We start from the raw sequence: 20,039 nt of genomic DNA, 5'->3' as shown, positions 1-20,039 counted from the left end.
TGACATGTTCATTTCTATGGATTGAATTATGTTAATCTTGGGAATGTTATCGTATCTACGATATGACTATTTTAATTCCGATGAGTCATGGTGACATGTCTGCAATTGTGCATGATATAAATAATGTGCATTATCGATTGCAATGGTGTATTCAACACTCTAAGATGGCGCCTATGATAGTGATAGGTGTTTGTCCCTCCTTAATTTCGACATCCAATAGTCAGTGTTTTTAAAAGTGCCTCCCCCGGTGTGTCATGAACACCGAGGAAGGTGTTATGCCGAAACAAGTTTGTTCACTGTCTGCTGAATAAAGTATTTGGAAAGCATCCCCGTGAATGCGGCAATTCTTGGCGAAACAAGGAGTTGGAGCGTGTTTATATATTTCTTTTTTTTTATCTGCCACCCGTCTGAAAAGTGAGCTTCCAAAAGTCGAGCACCGCGATCTGAAAGCCCCCGCCCTCCTCCCGTCTCCCCTGATATTTGTTTGCAGTACTTGAGAAGAGTGGAAGGAACAGAGGTTAGAGTCGAGGGGTAATTCGTCAAGATAAGAATGAAGTGACCTTGGACTGGAGAGAGGAAAGCTGCTCTAGCAATGTAACGGAGCCATGTGGCTCCTGTTGATATTTGCATAATGTCCACTTAGATATGCAGCAATATCCGCTCCCACAGACTGGTAGTACCAGATTTACCTATGCGACATACATAAGTATCTGCCAGCAATGGCACAGCGAGTGAGGCAAGGGATTGACATCTGATGTGACGCACAGGTCACACGTTCCCAACAAGGTCAAACGCCCTTCCCCCAACTTTCACCCTCAAAAGGTGAAAGAATGAGTCATTACATTTGGTAATGCTAAAGCTGTCAATGTACTACATTTTGGAATGGATTGTGGCATTAAGCACTATTAAAAAAAAAAAAAAAATCACAGGTGCAGCAGTACAGAGCTCACATAGCTGCCAAGGTTTCAGATTGCTATGTGTGACATTTTCATAATTTCACTGTAATAATGAGTGACATTTCAACGACTATGAGTGACACTTTCTACCGAGTCAAATCAAGCAATGAAGATGAGAGAAACCTATAAATATCGGAAATTACATCCATTTGAACAACAAGAAATTCTAAGGAGATCTTAAACAGCTGCAAAGCTCTATAAATGGAAGGGAACTAACCTAGTGCACTGGGTGCTGTTGTGTGTTAAACAGTATGTCCCTTCATGAGAAAATGCAAAGGTATGGCAGACGCTGACAGACCAAAAGAGAAATGGTTAAAGTTTCACACAGGCAACAAAAGGGGTGTGGAGTTTCATATATTTTTTAATTAGTCCACCATACGTTTTGGGATGAGGAGCACTTCTTTATCCGTTCCCCAGATGAGGACTGCATAATACTAAACACAAAATCCTGGAACAAATATTAAAGTCAGAAAAAGTTATGTGTAAAGTGTCTAGAGACTAATGGTCATTCAGAAATAACATTCCCCATTTGTAACGTTGGAGAGAAGTCCTAAGCACAAGAAATATGTACTGTAGCACATAAACAGGTAAGAGCTGTCAGCTAGACCGTCAATCACAGAAAGAGAATAAAAGAGCTGCACTCGAGAGAAAAATTAGTTCAGGTACATTCAGGTCTATGGACTGATGCTGGGCTACAGCTGTTGCCTAGACCGCGGCGATAAAATATACCGGACACTGTTTTAGATAGTTTCTAGTACATCTCTTTAAGAAAAAGTATATTTCAAATTAAATAATGTTGCTGAACGACACTAATGCATGTTACGAATTTCAGTGCTACAGTGCTTCAGGATTGTAAATGGAAAAGCATACAAGCTAATATAATACAGATCTTGTTTTCAATTAATTTAGGGAACAGTCATTGTACGGGATTTCTATTCGGGAAAAACACCAAAATTTCCCTCGCACATCTCAGTACATACGTCACAATATCAACTTCGAAAAAACTTCCCTTACCATAATGAGATCAAGTGCCTAGACACCTTCAGAGGCAGCAGGTTAGTTGCCGGGCTCCCTGAACGGTTAACATGCTTAACCAATATCTGGCCTTGCGCTTTTGGCACAGCGCTCCATAATTAAAGGCAGCGACACTGCACAGGCACAGGCCTTGAGTCACTGCGGTCGTGGTAATGCGAGTTTGCCGCCCGACACCTCCAGCAATAGACTCGTCCAGGCCGATCAGCTGTCCTGTCTCCTTATCTGCTTCACAGGACTCTGACGACAGGACTCTGCTGTGAACCACTCTGACGGCCCGGGCTGGCGTGGTTCAAATTCATCCGCCTGGCCGGTGGGGTCAGTCGGGTCTACGAGATCAATACTGCCGTGGTGGTGGTGCGAGTCACCACTTGCTCAGCCATTGTGCCCACAGGGGTTCCGGCGGCCTCGACGAACCGTGACTGAGCCCCACGGCTGTGCAGCACTGCAGCTGACTGACCCCGAGTGCGACTCCCAGCAGGTGGTCGATCATGCTGTGCCGGCGTCCCGCCGATTTAACAATATGGCCGGGCCGATTTTAATGAATGAATGCCCCTCTTGCGCAGGCCTCGCAGCGGCGCACTTGACACAGACAGTCTCAGAAGACTGTTTAAGGGACGCCGGGCGTCGACCGGATGACACAGCTGCAACTCCTCCAGTCTAGTCCTCGGGCTGGCCCCACCGCCGACCTCACTTCCTGTTCCAGGAGGACTTGAGGACGGAATTCAGCAGCAGATTGTTAGTAAGTAACATTGTAACAACCACTGAGTCGGAGAGTGGCAGAGCAGATCTTTAACTGTTAAGCTGCCGCTGGTATTGAGTGAAGTCTGCTGCGGCCCGGGGAGCACACACGGATGTCAGCGCCGGCGCGCTCTAGCACCTGGGCGTCAAGTGGGCAGCCATGTGGTCAGTGACAACATGCGTGACAATGCATTTCAGTGCGGTGATGAGGGAACACCACACTGAAATGGGTTAGCGTCACGCCTAATGCGTGATACTTGGCAGGCCTGAGCTCATCACAGTAGTTGTTCATATATCTAGTTATCCCACCCTCAAATCACATCGCACAATGAACCTGGAGGGCAGCAGTGATACAGGAATCAGAATAAGTTTTATTGTTTAGTTAATTAAAACCATAACATGTGCAAGTAAATCGCAATAGAGAACACCATTAAAATGTACATTAAAATATATGCTTAAAAAGTTTCTTATCACAGAGGTTCCCTCAACATTCAGTTACGGGTAAGCAATACATGGGATAACGGAAAAGAGGACATGAGACAGTCTCTAAAGTGTCATTGTGCTACTCCCATATACATTTTATGATATTTCCTCATATCGGTGATTGAAAGGATTTTGCTAAGTGACAGTTAATCTCAGCGTCACAATTGCACAGGGTTTACAAAGTAGGCAGCTTATGCAGTCCATTGTCTCTAAAGTGCCGTTGTGCCAGGCCACTAGCCATGTTTTGATACTTTCTCGTGATTAAACATTTTATTAAACATCAGTTAAGCTGTGTGTCATTCGGATACAGGCATTTTTATATTGCGGTTCTAAAGGAACGAATGCCTCTTGCGTTAAATGGTCCCTTCAGCAATTTGCGACAATCCTAGCTTAGGGATGGGCAGAAGCATAGTAAATGAATAAAATCCTGTGTTGGTGAACCACAAAGGCTACATGAGGGCTCAGGTATCTCCAATTTGGCTGGTCTGTGTTGGACGGCAGCTTTCCAAAACGTATTGCTAACAACGTAGACTTTAAATAAGAGAAAAAGAATGACCAAAATATGTTTCTGCTTGTGATTTTGTGTATGTAATAACAATATGATGGCCATGGTGAACAAGAGAACAGTCAGCACAAGTATATACTAATATGCCATGTGGCGTGCTAAATGTTAACACTGTGCCATCGACAATGTCCCCCTGTGCAGAAAGGAAACTTCCTGCAGGCACTTACAATCTAGAAAGCCAAAAACAGAGCACAGCACCAATATACGTACCAACTGACCAACAAGTCAGTAATGTATTTTAATTGCTCAAGTACATCATGACCCAAAACAATCCAAATGGCAAGAACATAAACAGATTATACTTTGAATGGGTCTCTCCGGTTCTTGGTTATTTTTCTATTGGCACTTTCTGCGAAAATATTTTTGGTGTTGCACGGACTAGGTTAAGGTGATATTCTAATGTTGAAATTGGCAGAAGTTTGCAAGTTTTCCCTCTTGTATCATTATGCTTCTTTAAAAAATTAGACCATCAGATGTATTTGTTTTGTCAACAGCCTTGAGAAAGTAGTTTATCAATGAAACACGGGTCAGCTGTGGATGTTCTACAACTACGTGTAAACTTGTTTAAATAAATATATGCTGTTTATGTTCTTGTCATGTGGATTGTTTTGATTTATGATGTACTTGGACAATTAAAATACATTACTGACTTTTGTTGGTCAGTTGGTACGTATATTGGTGCTGTGCTCTGTTTTTGGCTTTCGCAATTTTGTGTATGATTGCAAGACCATTCACGCTTGGGTTCCCTTGCACAGCTTGGCGTTATCCTCCATTAGTGAGTGTTGCTTTTCCGCCTTCTTTAGTATTTGTAGAAAATCAGTAAATGGGAGATTCCACTGCCAAAGGTCTGCCATGTTAGTGATCTGTAAAGATGATTTAAGATACTCCTTGTAGGAGGACTGTGGATCGCCTTGTAGTGCGATCCAGAGCGCATGGTTGATCTAATTTTCACGATTGCTCCAGACTTTATACCAGGTTTTTATTGTTACATGAGTAACCGAGATAAGAAACGAGGGGACCAGATCAGTCGTATGAAGAAGACAATACCTATTGATGGGTCTCCCCAAAGCATAAGCTTCTCGCTAGGTGGAACTATGCATTGTGGATAGACAGCCTTAGGTGTTTGAATGGCAGAAGGGAGGGGTCAGGTGAAAGACCGCGTAGTGGAACAGAGTAAATAAGGAGGTACTACTGAGGTGGGGGCAACAGGCATCCGGTTGGAAACACTGCACGTTGAGATGTACTCTGGGACGCAGGAGACTGCGTTTGGCCACTTACCCCAGTGTCAATGAGAACTCTCATGCATACCTTTTATAACCTATACATTTACCCATGTTAAAGCAGTTGGAGACAGAGCGAGGGAGGGTAATCAGTGCATTAATTAAGAGCACAGACTTCAACACAGGCACAGGATAATGAGTCCTCCTGAAGACAGAGCGATTGGCCTCAGCGTCTGCCTACTGTTACCTAGACTGGGCTTTGAGGGCCTCACCCTTCGTTGCCCAGCAGGCTGCGCCAGGGATCACCCTAGTACTTTTAGCAAGTCCCCAGCTGAAGCAGCTATTTGGGATGCGTTACTGAGGCAGACTTCACAACCCTTAACGTTTTGCTCCATGATTTCAGGGACCAAAGAAAGAAGACAAGTGTGATTGTTATTGGGCCCATAGCATAACAGAGAAAAGCGATCTCTGAAATAGAAGTAAAGCACAACACTGGCGGCAGTATCAAGAGGCAGCAGTAAAGCACAACACTGGCGGGAGTATCAGGAGGCAGCAGTAAAGCACAACACTGGCGGCAGTATCAGGAGCAGAAGTAAAGCACAACACTGGCGGCGGTATCAGGAGGCGGAGGTAAAGCACAGCACTGGCGGCAGTATCAGGAGCGGAAGTAAAGCACTACACTGGCGGCAGTATCAGGAGGCGGCAGTAAAGCACAGCACTGGCGGCAGTATCAGGAGCGGAAGTAAAGCACAGCACTGGCAGCAGTGTCAGAAGCAGAAGTAAAGCACAACACTGGCGGCGGTATCAGGAGGCGGAGGTAAAGCACAGCACTGGCGGCAGTATCAGGAGCGGAAGTAAAGCACAGCACTGGCAGCAGTATCAGGAGCAGAAGTAAAGCACAACACTGGCGGCGGTATCAGGAGGCGGAGGTAAAGCACAGCACTGGCGGCAGTATCAGGAGCGGAAGTAAAGCACAGCACTGGCAGCAGTATCAGGAGCGTAAGTAAAGCACTACACTGGCGGCAGTATCAGGAGGCGGCAGTAAAGCACAGCACTGGCGGCAGTATCAGGAGCAGAAGTAAAGCACAACACTGGCGGCGGTATCAGGAGGCGGAGGTAAAGCACAGCACTGGCGGCAGTATCAGGAGCGGAAGTAAAGCACAGCACTGGCAGCAGTATCAGGAGCGTAAGTAAAGCACTACACTGGCGGCAGTATCAGGGGGCGGCAGTAAAGCACAGCACTGGCGGCAGTATCAGGAGGCAGCAGTAAAGCACAACAGTGGCGGCAGTATCAGGAGGAGAAGTAAAGCACAACACTGGTGGCAGTAGAGCACAACACTAGCAGCAGTATAAGGAGGTGGAGGTAAAGCACAGCACTGGCAGTAGTATCAGGAGCGGAAGTAAAGCACAACACTGGAGTGGAAGCATGACAGGGATGGCACAGGAAACAATAATACGTCTAAGATGTGCACATTTCAAATGGAATATCGGGGCATTGACGTCGGAGTTGGGAAAATAGTTTGGGTGTGAGCATTAGCTACAGCAGGTGCATAAAGGGGAAGATTGCAGAGGATGTATGACGGTACAACGTGTGGTATTACCACGTGTACCACTACTACGCAGGTTTTACAACGCAAGTCGTCGTGGATAGTAGGGAAGGTTTTGGATAGTAAATTAAACTATTCCCTATCCTAAAGCGCCCTCAAGGGCAAGTCGTTGTTAAGACTTTCGTTGTAAAACTTGTGTGGTAACGGTACCGCGTTGTAATAGTTCCGTTGTAAAGGATGTTCCCCGAATGTAGACTACACAGGCACTTATCACTGTTGTACCCTCCCAATAAGACAACTGACATTATTTTCACCTTCCACAACAGACTGACAAATTAGCAACCAAAAATTGTTGAACTACGTGAGAAGACAGGAAATCCAACTACAACCTTCACTCTTAGCCTGCTCGGCGATAACGCAATCCTAGACCCACCCAGTCCTACCAGAGCTCACAACAAACAAATATGGATAATTTTAAGAGGCAACTGATTTAGGAAAGATCATCTCAAATATTTAAAAGCAAAAAAGAGCAACATAAACGTTAATTATTAACTCATAATAAATCAAATTCAAAATAATCCTGTCAAGATTAACAGAACAGGTCCTCTTGTGATATGAATTTAACTACACATTCAGTGCTTTGGCGATAGTCAAACTGAATTTATGAGGGTCAGTAATAATATAGGCACATTGAAAAATTAATGTGTTATCCAATGTTCAGTATACCATGCAAAATGTATTTCAATAATCAAAACATAAGTTTTGTACAAACGGTCTTTAATTCGAAGAGATGATGACTTTATGACAAAACGCTGTACTGAAACGAACACAGATGATCTGTCCAAGGATAGTTCGGTTCCTACCATTGGAAAATTCAGATCGGCTCCCTGGGTTGGGTTGGCCATGCAACTCAATTTGCAGCTGCATACAGCATAAAATTGCATGCCCGTACATAATACCTTAGCATCATGGTAACTTTGGGGACACTGCAACAAATGAAAGACACTCATTGCAGCCAAATTTTCTCCAGTTCCTTACCTGAAACATATCCGTGTTACTGTCATGTGTGTACTCCACCACTACAGTTTGGGCGCGAGACAGTGTGTATGATATACTGTGTTGGTCCTTGTTACTTATTGCCTGCAGAAAAGGTGCAAAGCAGATGTTCATCATCAATTGTCCTTAGAAACATTTTTATCAATGATCAAGAAGAATACAAACAATTGCACATTAACGGATACATCTGTAAGGTTTTTAACTGTCAGGAATGAAACTTTTTTTAATTAATTTACTTAACTTGGACAAAGGACTCAAACATGATAAATTAAAGGACAAGTGAACGATAGCGAGAAAAAAAAACCTAGAGGAGAAAAACTTATAGGTGGGTGTATCAGAGTACCACACACAAGTGGTATGGAACATAACTGCAAAAATAAATGCATAAAATATAAAAAAAGGCTACCAACATAAAGGGCCAGACCCTACAAAGAGTACACCAAATAAGTTGACAGGTTCTGATTAAATACGAAGCAAACTGGAGGGCAGACTACATGATAAATATAACGTTTTTGAAACATTGCAGTGTGTGAAAGTGTCGTACCTGTCTCTGCACAGTTATGCTCCCTATCTGTAATTACAGGGTACCACTAAGTCAGTGTGGACGATTACTCAGCGTAGACCATCACTTGCTTCTGTCAAATCTAGTTCCTGCTTAGAGGGCATGTGTATGCAAGACATTTGCTTAACTGCTCCCAAATTCAGTTTGTTTTACTAGAACATACAAAACTCATGGCAACAAAGGCATGCTTATTGATGTGAGTTTCACAAATATTGGTCAGGTTCTGATGAAGTTTAACAAACGCAGAGGGTACACTAGCTTGTTGTTTTTACAAAACTGAAAAAAAATCTACAACAGTTGCATCACCAGAGTGGCATCATGGTTGTCTCACCAACCCCACTCATTAATTCCCCAAAATGTCAGTAAAATGACCAGCACAACAAGCACTGGCAAAGGCAATAGAGCTCGCCTTTTTGACCTACTGCTTTTACCAATTGGTTTTGGAAGGGTTGGATGTTTCAAAACAAAAGGTGCGATTGCGGGCGTGTCATTCCACTGATTTATTTGTGTCAGAACGTAGGCGCAGATTGCTTAGTGACTCAGGTGCCATTTATTTACATTTTTTAATGACTGATCGAATATGGAAGTTGACATTCACATCACTAGTAAACAAAAATAAAAGGGGTGTATTGTTGTTGGTTGAAGTAATGAAGGAGCGAGTGGGGGTAGTAAGTGAAAAGAAGTACATAAAGCACAAGAGGGAAGTGGACACCTCAGAAGCACAAGTGCAAACCAGTAAAACACGGGGTGTGGGGGGGGGTGAAAGCGCACAAAGCAGTGCAGGGGAGAAGCAAAGAGGTGAGACAGTAACAGAGAGCGAGGGGGGAAGAAAAGCACACCCAAGGGAAACGGGTGGAAAACACGTTCAGTCTCATCGAGTTTGCAAGTGAAAAGAAAAAAAGTTAATTCCCTAATAAATAAGCATTGGACGGACACAAGTAAATAGGATATATGCTCAAGAGGAGGGACACAACACAAGCTGGATAAGGCAAGCCATTGAAGAAGAAGCAAGCAAATCAGAGTAGCGAAAGCAGCAGATGTAAGCAATTGGCAGTCCTTAAGCCCACTGTAAACTCTTGGTAGATTGACAATAGATCTTTTGCAACCAGATAGCTTGCACCTTCTAATAGGCTTGATCTACAATGCCTGGTTTCATTAATAAAGCACGTTTGTGTTTCAGATTCTGGGGGAACAGATGTTAGAACCAAGACACCCTCGATCATTTAACAGAATAAGACCAGTCCAGCTGCGCCTCCTGCTGGGATTAGAAATCACCAGCCTGCTTATGCCTTGGTGAATCATTTGTCCTGACGACGCCTCGAGATGAATCAGACAAAGGTCCGGCTCGCGCCTCGCGGAGGAAGGTCTGAGGATGAATGCGTCACGCCGCTGGGTCTCTTCAGCGTGCTGCACGAGCACACAAAGGCGGCTTCGAGACAGTCTCATTAGCCATACTACTGATGAGCGGCAGACTGGCTGGTAGGGAGGCAATGCCAGCTAGCTCGAACAAAGGACAGCGAACAGGCCACAGACGTGCCTTCCTTGCCCCCTACTGTCTCCGAAGGGCCAGGAAGAGAGCTGCAATGAGACCAGCTTCGTGTATGCAAATGCTACAAGCACATTTCAGTCTGTATAACAGCAGATATACACCACAGGCACCGGGCATTTCCCCGGTAGGCCGCTAGGGTGGGGGCGTTTTTGTTAACAGGGGTCGGCAATATCGGCCCCCTGTAACAAAATCGGTAACGGCCCTCGCAAACTGCTGAGCTGCACTCCCCCTCACCACAGGGGTGGGCAGCTGAACAGTTTGCCAGGGCCGGTTTCTGTGCCCAGTCCGGCCCTTACAGTGTGCCATGCAAGTCAATCAACCTGATGACGGAGACCGCATTTAAATCTCCACATATGTTTAGCCTCATATAGAAGTGTGAGGCAGCAATGTAGTGGCTCTCTCGAATATTATTACAGGATAAGCCAACTGCTGAAGTGTATGGTGCTTATGCTTCTTGTAAATATTATGGCGTTGCTACAGCGAAGCACTGACCACCACTTCCCTAACAAAGCCCAGCTGCTCATAGCCCAGCAAAGAATATCGGGTTTAAAAATTGCAGTTTAGGATTAAGGGGTAGCAAGCATTTACAATACAATGGTCTCGTCTTTGCAAAAGTTAGAGCTATTGGCGTTGTAAATGACAAACTTTTTATTTATGTGTTGGTTTTGAAAACAGATAAATAAATGGCATTGTCATTTACAACGCCAATAGCTTAATATCTCGCAAATGCGAGACCTATTGCATTTTCAATGCAATAGGTCGCATATTTACGCAAGTTGAGCTATTGACATTGCAAATAACAATGCGTTTTATTTAGGTTTCAAAAACCAAAACATAAATAAAAGGTCTCACACTGCGGTCTCTCTCTCTCTCTCTCACACACTGCTGTCTCTCCCTAGAACACACACACTGCGGTCTCTCACACTGCTGTCTCTCTCACGCACACTGCTGTTTCTCACACACTGCTTTCCCTCTTACACACACTGCTGTCTCTCACACTGCAGGAATGGGTTGTGGGATGTGGGTTTCCAGCTCATATCACAGAGACAGAGACACAGACACAAACACACACACACACACACAACCAGAGCCACACACACACACAGATACACACACAGACACAGACACACACAGACACAGACACACACAGACACACACAGACACACACAGACACACACAGACACAGACACACACAGACACACACAGACACACACAGACACACACAGACACACACACACAGACACACACAGACAGACACACACAGACAGACACACACACACAGACACACAGACAGACACACACACACAGACACACAGACACACACACACACACAGACACACAGACACACAGAGACACACACACAGACACACAGAGACACACACACAGACACACACACACAGACACACACAGACACACAGACACAGACACACACACACAGACACAGACACAGACACAGACACAGACACAGACACAGACACTTGGCAGAGGGGATGAGGGCAATCACAAGGAATTGGGTGCAAAGTTTTAGAATGGTGGGTACACAGGAAGGCTTTGACGCGGGGAAGGACTCTCGGGAAGGGGGGCCGTTTTTGAGTGGTTGGTGGCTCAGTTGAGGGTTGCGGCTGTGTGGATGGGGTGCTCGGGAACAAGTGTTTGAGGTCCCACGGGGAATACCTGATGGACCTTTTTGGCGGCGCCGCGAGCGGGGGTGGGGGGGCAGGGGGTGGGAGCATAATGTTGGAGAAGAAAGGAAGGAGAGTCGGGATTTCAGGGCGAAGGGACAAGCATTTTTAGTTATTTTATTTGATGACAAATAGGAACAATAGTGATACATGAGGAGAATAGTACAAGTGAGCATGCTACAAAAGCAAACGTTACCTTACATGAGGCAATAGTGACAATTGTACATGTATTAAGAGCCGTATGGGTTCTCCACAGGCAGCTCGTAGCCCGCCTCCTCCAGAATGCCCCCCTAGCCGGAGTAGGGGTGGAGCGGGGGAGGGGGGTGGGGGAGGGGGGGAGGGGCTCCTGCTAGGTGACTGCCCCTCCCTTGCCCTAAGGGTCCTTTTTGTGCTTAATACGGCGGTACTGGGACAAGATTCTGAAAAGCAGCGTGTTGTACAGGAGCCTCACAGTGAATGCTGTGGGAGAGAGGGTGGGACAAAAGAAGTCTGCATCTAGCCGAAAGAACAACAACAATGCGGGTAAAAAGGGGCGGGCCGTGCCCCGGAAACCACACAATGCCGAGTTTTCTCTTTTAGAGCCCGACTTCCTGCTGGCGTAAAAGGTTCCTTATCTTCCCTATGGGGCCATTTTAAGCCATTTCAGTCTGGGTTTTGTATAGATTGGGCAGACAAAGAAAAGGTGAGGGATATTTTCAGCGACACCTGCACAGTTTGGACAATCCGCGTTAGTTTGGTGCGGGGGCTTCCATTTACTGGTACGATCACGAAGAGGAAGGGTACCCATCCTGAACTGGATATAAAGAGTCCTGTCTCTCGGCTTTGTGATAAAGTCCAGATAGGGCTCCAGGTGAGGTGTATGCTTGTGTTGACGAAATACCTCAGTCAGCCTGCCTTGGTTTGGGTCCCTCTTCTCTTGATCGTCAACCCATGTCCAAAAGGCTCTCTTGGTTTCTACCTTTGATAACACTACCCCAGACTCCCAAGCAGTTAAGAGGCCAGTGGCCGAGAGGAGCTTCCTTATATTAGTTAACCATCCGATCTTGTGGGATCCTTGGAGGTTCATGACCTCTCTTAGGCCCTCGGCATACTTGGAAAGCTCTGGAGTACGCCATAACCGGGCCCAATATAAGAGGACGCAGAGTGATTAGGTCCTTAATTGAATGACGACCCAGATCACTCAAAAGTGGCTTAGTTGGGGTGCCCCTCTGGAGTGAGAGAAGTTGGTTTCTGAGGTGACTAGCACGTCTACACATCCAAAGCCCCAGAGTTCTGCTCCATATAGGGCACAGCCTACGGCTTTGGCAACATAAATTTCCAGAGCAGGGGCAATGGGCCTAGTGCTAGATGCACACTGTTCCCTCCCTAATACTCCTACTACCCGTTTGTGGTTTAGGGCCATTTTATCAATATGTAACTGCCAGTTGAATTTATCAGAAATTCTAATTCCCAGATAATCAAACTCTTTCACACGCTCCAATGGCACCCCATCAAGAGACAAGGTAGATCTAGACGATATGCTTGGGTTGAAATAGAGAAGCTTAGTTTTGGAGGTGTTAATGATAAGACCCCTCAACTTACAAAACAAACAGAAGCGATCCAACAGCTTCTGTAACCCTGTAGGGGTTTTTGATACTAACAGCGTATCATCCGCAAAGAGTAATGCGGGAACTTTATTACCTGCCAGGACCGGGGCGTCAGCATTAATTTCAAGCAGGAAGGAGACTACGCCGTTCACAAAAAGCGTAAATAGTGTGGGTGCCAGTAGGCATCCCTGGCGGACGCCTCTACTCACAGGAATTTTATCAGTTTTTTGCTCCTGTGATCCCCACCTAATGCGGGCGTAGTTTCCATCGTGCATACGGGCCAGGAGGTTCAAAATGGGCGAAGGGATCCCCATCTTCTGCAGGAACAGCCATAGGCGGTCTCAGGGGACCAGGTCAAAGGCGGTCTTTAAGTCAATGAACGCCAAATAAAGACCGCCTTTATCAATGGTAACCACCTTCCAATGCAAAAGTGCCAACCTAAATGCCTGGTCTATCATGCTTGTACAAGCCCTAAAGCCAGCCTGGAACTTTGAGCTGATGATATTTTCTTCTGCCCATGAAAGGATCCTCTCCAGGAAAACTACCAACCAACTTCTGTCCGGCGTCTATGAGACTTATTGGCCGATAGTTGGCAGGGTCCCCCCTGGAACCCTTCTTATAAATGGAGATTACTTTGGCCCCCTTCCAAGAATATGGGACTGGTGAACCTTCCAACAAGGCATTAGTGAGGAGTACAAAAAAGGTGGCCCAATCCTCAACGTTAGCTTTAAATAGGTCACCCGGTATGCCATCTTGTCCCGAGGCCTTAGCGGGTACAATCTTATTAATAGCAGCCTTCACCTCCTTCTTCTCTATCCTAGGGAAAGTACCCTGAGCAGGAGCGGCTGCCATAAAGCCGCTTGGGGGCCCTATACTATCTGTTTCGTCATCCCCTACATAAAGCTTCCTGAAGTGCTCAGACCACTCCCTGTCGGGTATATGGTTGGGGATTTGGTCCGATTTGCAACCGTTAGATCTTGTTTTCAGACATCTTTTGCCCGTCTCCGCAAATGTCACAGGGATCACTTTCCCAACTGATAGTTCAAGTTCAGAAATTTGTATAGCGCACTACTCACCCAGAGGGTCTCAAGGCGCTTGAGGGAGGGGGGTGCTTTACTGATCGAAAATCCAAGGTTTTAGTTGCTTTCTGAAGGAGAGGTGGTTCTGTGTAAGGCGGAGGTGGGTGGGGATAGAGTTCCAGGTTTTAGCCGCTAAGTACGAGAAGGATCTTCCCCCCTCAAGGTGGATCTATGGATGCACGGAATTGCGGCGAGGGCTTGATTGGACGATCGTAGTTGGCGGGAGGGGGTGTGGAAGGACAATCGCGTGTTGAGGCATTCAGGTCCTAGGTTGTAGAGGGCTTTGTGTGCGTGGGTGAGGAGACGGAACATTATTCTCTTGTTGACGGGGAGCCAATGGAGGTCTTTCAGGTAGCCGGAAATGTGAGCTTGCCGAGGGATGTCCAATATGAGTCTGGCTGAGGCTTTTTGATGCGTAGGAGTTTTTTCTGTAGTTTGGCTGTGGTTCCGGCGTAGAGGGTGTTTCCGTAATCCAGTCGGCTGGTGACCAGTGCGTGAGTGACCGTCTTTCTTGTTTCGGTGGGGATCCAACGAAAGATTTTTTTGAGCATGCGTAGGATGTTGAAGCAAGATGATGAGACGGCGTTTACTTGTCTGGTCATCGAAAGGGAGGAGTCAAGGATGAAGCCCAGGTTACCTGCGTGATCCGTAGTTATGGGTGCGGTTCCCAGGGCCGGTGGCCACCATGAGTCGTCCCATGCAGAGGGGGATGAGCCTAAAATGAGGACTTCCGTTTTGTCTGAGTTTAGTTTTAAACGGCTGCTCTTCATCCATTCGGCTACTTCTTTCATTCCTTCGTGTAAGTTGGTTTTGGCGGTGTTTGGGTCTTTGGTGAGGGATAGGATGAGCTGAGTGTCGTCGGCGTAGGAGATGATGTTGAGGTTGTGTTGGCGCGCGATGGATGCGAGGGGACTCATGTATACGTTGAAGAGGGTAGGACTGAGTGATGATCCTTGTGGTACGCCGCAGATGACTTCGGTGGCTTCTGATTTAAAAGGGGGGGAGGCGGACTCGTTGAGTTCTTCCAGCGAGGAAGGAGATGATCCAGTCCAATGCTTTCCCTTGTATTCCGACGTTATTGAGGCGTTGTATGAGGGTGCAAGGCAGACTGTGTCGAAGGCCGCAGAGAGGTCAAGTAGGATGAGGGCGGCTGTTTCTCCGTTGTCCAGTAGAGTTCGAATGTCGTCTGTTGCTGCGATAAGGGCGGTCTCTGTGCTGTGTTTGGCTCGGAATCCGGACTGTGAGGGGTCGAGGGATTTGTTGGCTTCAAGGAAGGTGGCAAGCTGGCTATTGACGGCTTTCTCGATTACTTTGGCAGGGAAAGGGAGGAGCGAGATGGGGCGGTAGTTCTTAAGTTCAGTGGGGTCTGCTGTGGGTTTCTTCAGGAGGGCGCTGAGTTCGGCATGTTTCCAGCTTTCCGGGAAGGTAGCGGATTTGAAGGAACAGTTGATGACATCGCGAAGATGGGGTGCGATGATGGAGTCTGCTTTGTTGAAGATGTGGTGTGGACAAGGGTCGGTCAGGGCTTCACGAAGGACAAGACAATCTAGCACAGAGCTCAGCAACAAATGGACATGGGTGGACAACTCTCCAAAGCTACTGATATTTACATCCATGTAGTATCAGGGATTAGACCAGGAAACGTAATCCATGACTTGAAAAGACCCAGATCTACGAAGTGGCGTTTGTATCACAAGCAAGTGCCCTAAAGTCAGCAGTATGAATAAATAAATAGGAGCTGCTATTTTTGAAGCTATTACGTCCCCTCCTTTCAAGAAGTCCCCACAGAACTGAACATTCTGTGTTCTGAAACCAAGAGCAAGCACAATCGGCTGAAGGCCCACCACACCGTACATGTGTGGACGCTGAAACTTCTGTCCCAGTGCCACTTCTGCACTCATCCAATTTCTTTCAAGCTATTTTTCATCTGCCTTGCATTCTGTCCTACCTACTCTTATAAATTACGCTGACTGATAAACACCTTGTGATCACCCTAGACGCAAGTGTACATTAGCAGTGCCAGGGTGGTCAGCAGATACCGCCTTAAAATGTACTCTGAAAAGTTGGAAATTATGTTTGTCTCTGACCGTAAATATTTCCTCTCTCCTGAACGGTCTCTGACCCAATGTCTTGTGAGCCAGTCCAAGTTGGCTTTAAATGAGGAGGTCCATCATCTGTCCTTGACTTATTGTCGCTTCTTGAGGCAGCTGAGAAAAATTCTCTCATATCTTCTAGCCAATACTCGTCCTTTACTGGCACAAGCCAAAATTCCTAGTTGCTTAGAACCATGGCAATTCCTTTTCTCTGGGATGTACTGTGGGACTGATGAAGCGGCACTGTGTCCAGATTAAGGCAGCCAGACTGGCCCTTCAGCTTCCCAGACACTCTTATGCAGCATTCAACTCTCTGCATTGGTTGTCAAGCCCCAAAAAGATTGTATTGAATGTATTTAGTATTTAAAGCATTTAATAAACTAGGCCCCACCTATGTGCAAGATAGATTTTGTCATTCTATACAATGCAACCACTTCGGTCTAGATTTGACAACTTTCTTATGATTCCTCGAGTCAAAAGGTCTACGATGGAAGGCTGAGCTCATTCAGTCAATGCTACAAAAGTCTGGAACTTGTTACAGCCACATTTGCATTCCATACCACAGGTTGTGTCTTGCTCAAAGGCCCTGAAAACATGGCTCTATACAAGCAATGGAAACTTTGATTAAAAGAGCATCCTCATGACTCTTCGAACAGCTAATCTCCAGGTAATCCTTAGTGGCAGTACACCTTTATAGGCAACAGAGGGCTTTACAAGTTAATTTTACATTACAATGCTCTTCTAAACACTCAAACATGCCCCGTTTTTACCTGTCTTTACAGTTGTTCCACTTATCTATGAAGGTAAAACGCCTTGAGTGAGAGTACATAGCCTGCCCCTTCTATCCTGGGGTCTCAAAAAGGTGTAGATTACCACTTACATGACAACATTGAAAAGGATACTGTGAAAGAAAGCGCTGCTTGGCACTAAAGTTTCATGTGTAAATGTCTTGAGGGCTGAATTGCCTCGCTACTGCTGTGGTAGACTAATATCTGTCCAAAGTTGGTGAAGCTATGCCATATGTTCTGTTGGAATTTGTCTAGGCTGACATGTTTTTTCACCTACAGACTCTCTGGTCCGACAGCATCAGAACATTGTTGAGGAATGTTATAGCCCCTAGCTATACTGGCAATGGGTGTGACCAAATGTGTAGTCTTATCCATAGCTAAAAGGTGGCAACTACTCCTTCATAACGGGCCAAAAGAAGGCCAATGGTGGAGGGCAGCCGACTGTAGTAAGGGATTCAGGCCCCTTTACCTGCACGACAAGTGTGGTGGCAGCCTTCAAACCCACCCACCTCACAGAAAGAAAAAACAATCACCTAACTGGGGTCGTTTCTCCTCCGAACCCAGTGTGCAGTACAAATGACAGACGCATGCACTGGAAACCCTCTGATGTGCTTCACCATCTTCAGATTCTTTTTTCTTCTGGGGCAATCTTCTGGTATGTCCGGTTGCATCTTCTTATCTTTACAACTTAAACTTTCACATTTGCAAATTCACCTCATTTCGAGGAGGTGGGAAGGTCGAATGTGAATCCAGAAAACTTCATGCTGCAAAACTACTTCTACAGACAACAAAACATTTCGGTTTGCACAGTGAAACTGCTCTGGATTCACATGCTGTGAATTGATGTTTTAGTGGTATCCTCTTCAGTTGGGAGGCTGGGTATGCAAACCGACTTTTTAATACTTTGTTCACCCGAGTCTCCTTATTAACATGTATGTTCAAGCCATAATGCTTTCTGAAGGTGTACACAGAAGTCCATGAGGCAGACATGCAGATGTCACTTGAAGATACGTTAGCGATGAAGGAGACTGTTGGTCCCTTTTTTTCCTTGTTGAGTGTACCCTTGGCTTTTCTCCCAATGAAACTCCTCCAGATTTGTAACACATTTGGATTGTCTGTCATACCCATCCTGCATTAGTTCCTTTAGTTACTAGGGAGCCGTTGCTTGCCTTGGAGAAAGAGATAAAAGGACAGGTAGTGTTTTTTTCCCCTGTAATACAGAACATCTCTTCTAAAATCCCATGTATGCAGGCCCTTTCCGCCGGTGTTTTGGGCTGCTAGAAGAACACGGGCAAACGTATACCTTGGTTTATATGGAAGTGTGATGCCATTTTAGGGATAAATTGTAGATTTGTTCTCATTATCGCATTGACCTTTTATATCTATAGGTAAGTCTTCTACGTAGTAAGAGCCAGCAATGCACTAACTCTTTGTAGAGAAGTGATTGCAATTAGGAAAGTTGTCTTAATGGTTAGATGTCAGAGTTCTACATTATGCAAGGGTTCAAAGGGGGGGCTTCATGAGTTGTGTGAACACCCATTTACAGTTCCTCGTGTTTGTTGCAGCTGACCCTGGGAGGGTTGCAATTCTCTTTGCTCCATCCAGGAACCTTTCCATAACTGGTGTGGTGAAGAAACTGGTCTCTGTTACTCTCCTTGTATATGCCACTGAGGCTGCTAAGTGTACCTTCAGTGAAGCATAGAAGACTGTAGTGGATATGCAAGGTTCCAGACTACTGCAGTATCCTGCATCCATCCCTTATCAATTCCTTTCCTGTTGCACCAATGTATGAATCTGTACCACTTCGTTATGTAACACTTTCTTGTAGTTGGCCTTCTGGCTTCAAGTATTTAAATCGCTCTGGCAGCAGCTTTAAGTGGGCAAACTCAATGTCCTTGAATACCATGCTGCTAGGCTCAAGGTGGCTGATGCTGAATAGAATACCTATCCCTTCCCTTGTACTGCCAAACACATTTAGGTCCACTTGTCAATCTCAGGACTCAGCCTTGTGCCATTTCCACCAAGCCAGAAAACCATGTTTTTCCGGCACACTAGGCTGCCATCAAGATCAGGTCAGTCTTAGCTTGCGCTTACTTCTGTATCGCCAGTGGCATTAACAATATTGGGGGAGAAGCATATGCAAATTTCCTTTACCAGTGCATCGATAGGGCATTCCCTCTAGATAAGTGCTGTGGCTACTCGGATTTGAAGCTTCAGCACTTTGCGTTCTCCTGAGTTGCAAATAAGTCTATCTTTAGTCCAAAAGATGTTCTCCACCTGTGCAAACCGCCTGTCTGTCTCTGTGTTTTGTACCACAAGTAGGTGTATCGCCATAAGTGCCATCCTTTAATAGACTGCCCACTTCCATAGGTCCTGTGCTAATCTAGAAAGCATGTTAAATTAGTTCCCCAGTTTTTTTTTACATAGTGGCCATGTTGTCTATTTGAATTTGGACTGTTATTTCCCCACCCTGTGTCTGGAATGTCTTGAGGACTAAGACAATATTGAGAGCTAAGACACAGATGCGTTACCGCCTCCTCTAGGCTTCATGGGCCCTGATGGTTGGTTTCCCTATGAGGACTCTCACCCCTCTTGGGGTGCATGTGTTTTGATTGTTACAGAGATCGTTAGTAGTTTTAAGGGCCGGCTCACTGTAATATCTGCAATCCACTGCAATATTTCCTTGTGTACTCTGTGATAACCACTAGATCCTCCCAAATCCAGATTGCCTTTGACCATTGCTTCTGTAGTACTCTTGAAGTGGTTTTATGTGGCGTGTTGCATGGTGAATAAGAGGAAAACAAAGTGCCATCAGGCCCATAATTTTTCCTACTGCTCTGTCAGAAGCTGACCCTTCTGGTAGAGGTAAGCTTGCTCTGTCAGTGGCTGAATGGTGTCTTACTGGGAAGGCCTTTTTTTATTATTTATTTTAATTTAGGAATTCTTCTGTCTCCCTGCGCAGATAACTCATTTAGTCTATGGTGGAGAGAAAAGTCCAATTTCTCCCTGAATGCCTACTTTTTAATTCCAATTCCATAGTGACCCCAGAGTGATCAGACAGGTGGGCATTCAAATAACCGATATCCAGGATTGCCTCTCT

At 45.7% G+C, this 20,039-nt stretch overlaps 1 protein-coding gene across 6 annotated transcripts in view; it reads right to left on the bottom strand.

The window, feature by feature from the left end:
* PELI1 (pellino E3 ubiquitin protein ligase 1) overlaps positions 1-20,039 on the bottom strand; it is a 346,060-nt gene that overhangs the window by 54,305 nt on the left and 271,716 nt on the right. For all 6 annotated transcript variants that reach the window (XM_086927608.1, XM_086927611.1, XM_086927610.1 and 3 more), the window contains one exon: positions 7,583-7,684. In XM_086927608.1, coding sequence (XP_086783734.1) covers positions 7,583-7,684 — 102 coding nt within the window. The remainder of the gene's footprint in view (positions 1-7,582; positions 7,685-20,039) is intronic.

This window comes from Lissotriton vulgaris, chromosome 6 (genome assembly GCF_964263255.1).
Source record: "Lissotriton vulgaris chromosome 6, aLisVul1.2, whole genome shotgun sequence".
Lineage (NCBI taxonomy): Eukaryota > Metazoa > Chordata > Amphibia > Caudata > Salamandridae > Lissotriton > Lissotriton vulgaris.
This window is presented reverse-complemented; position numbering and strand designations above follow the sequence as displayed.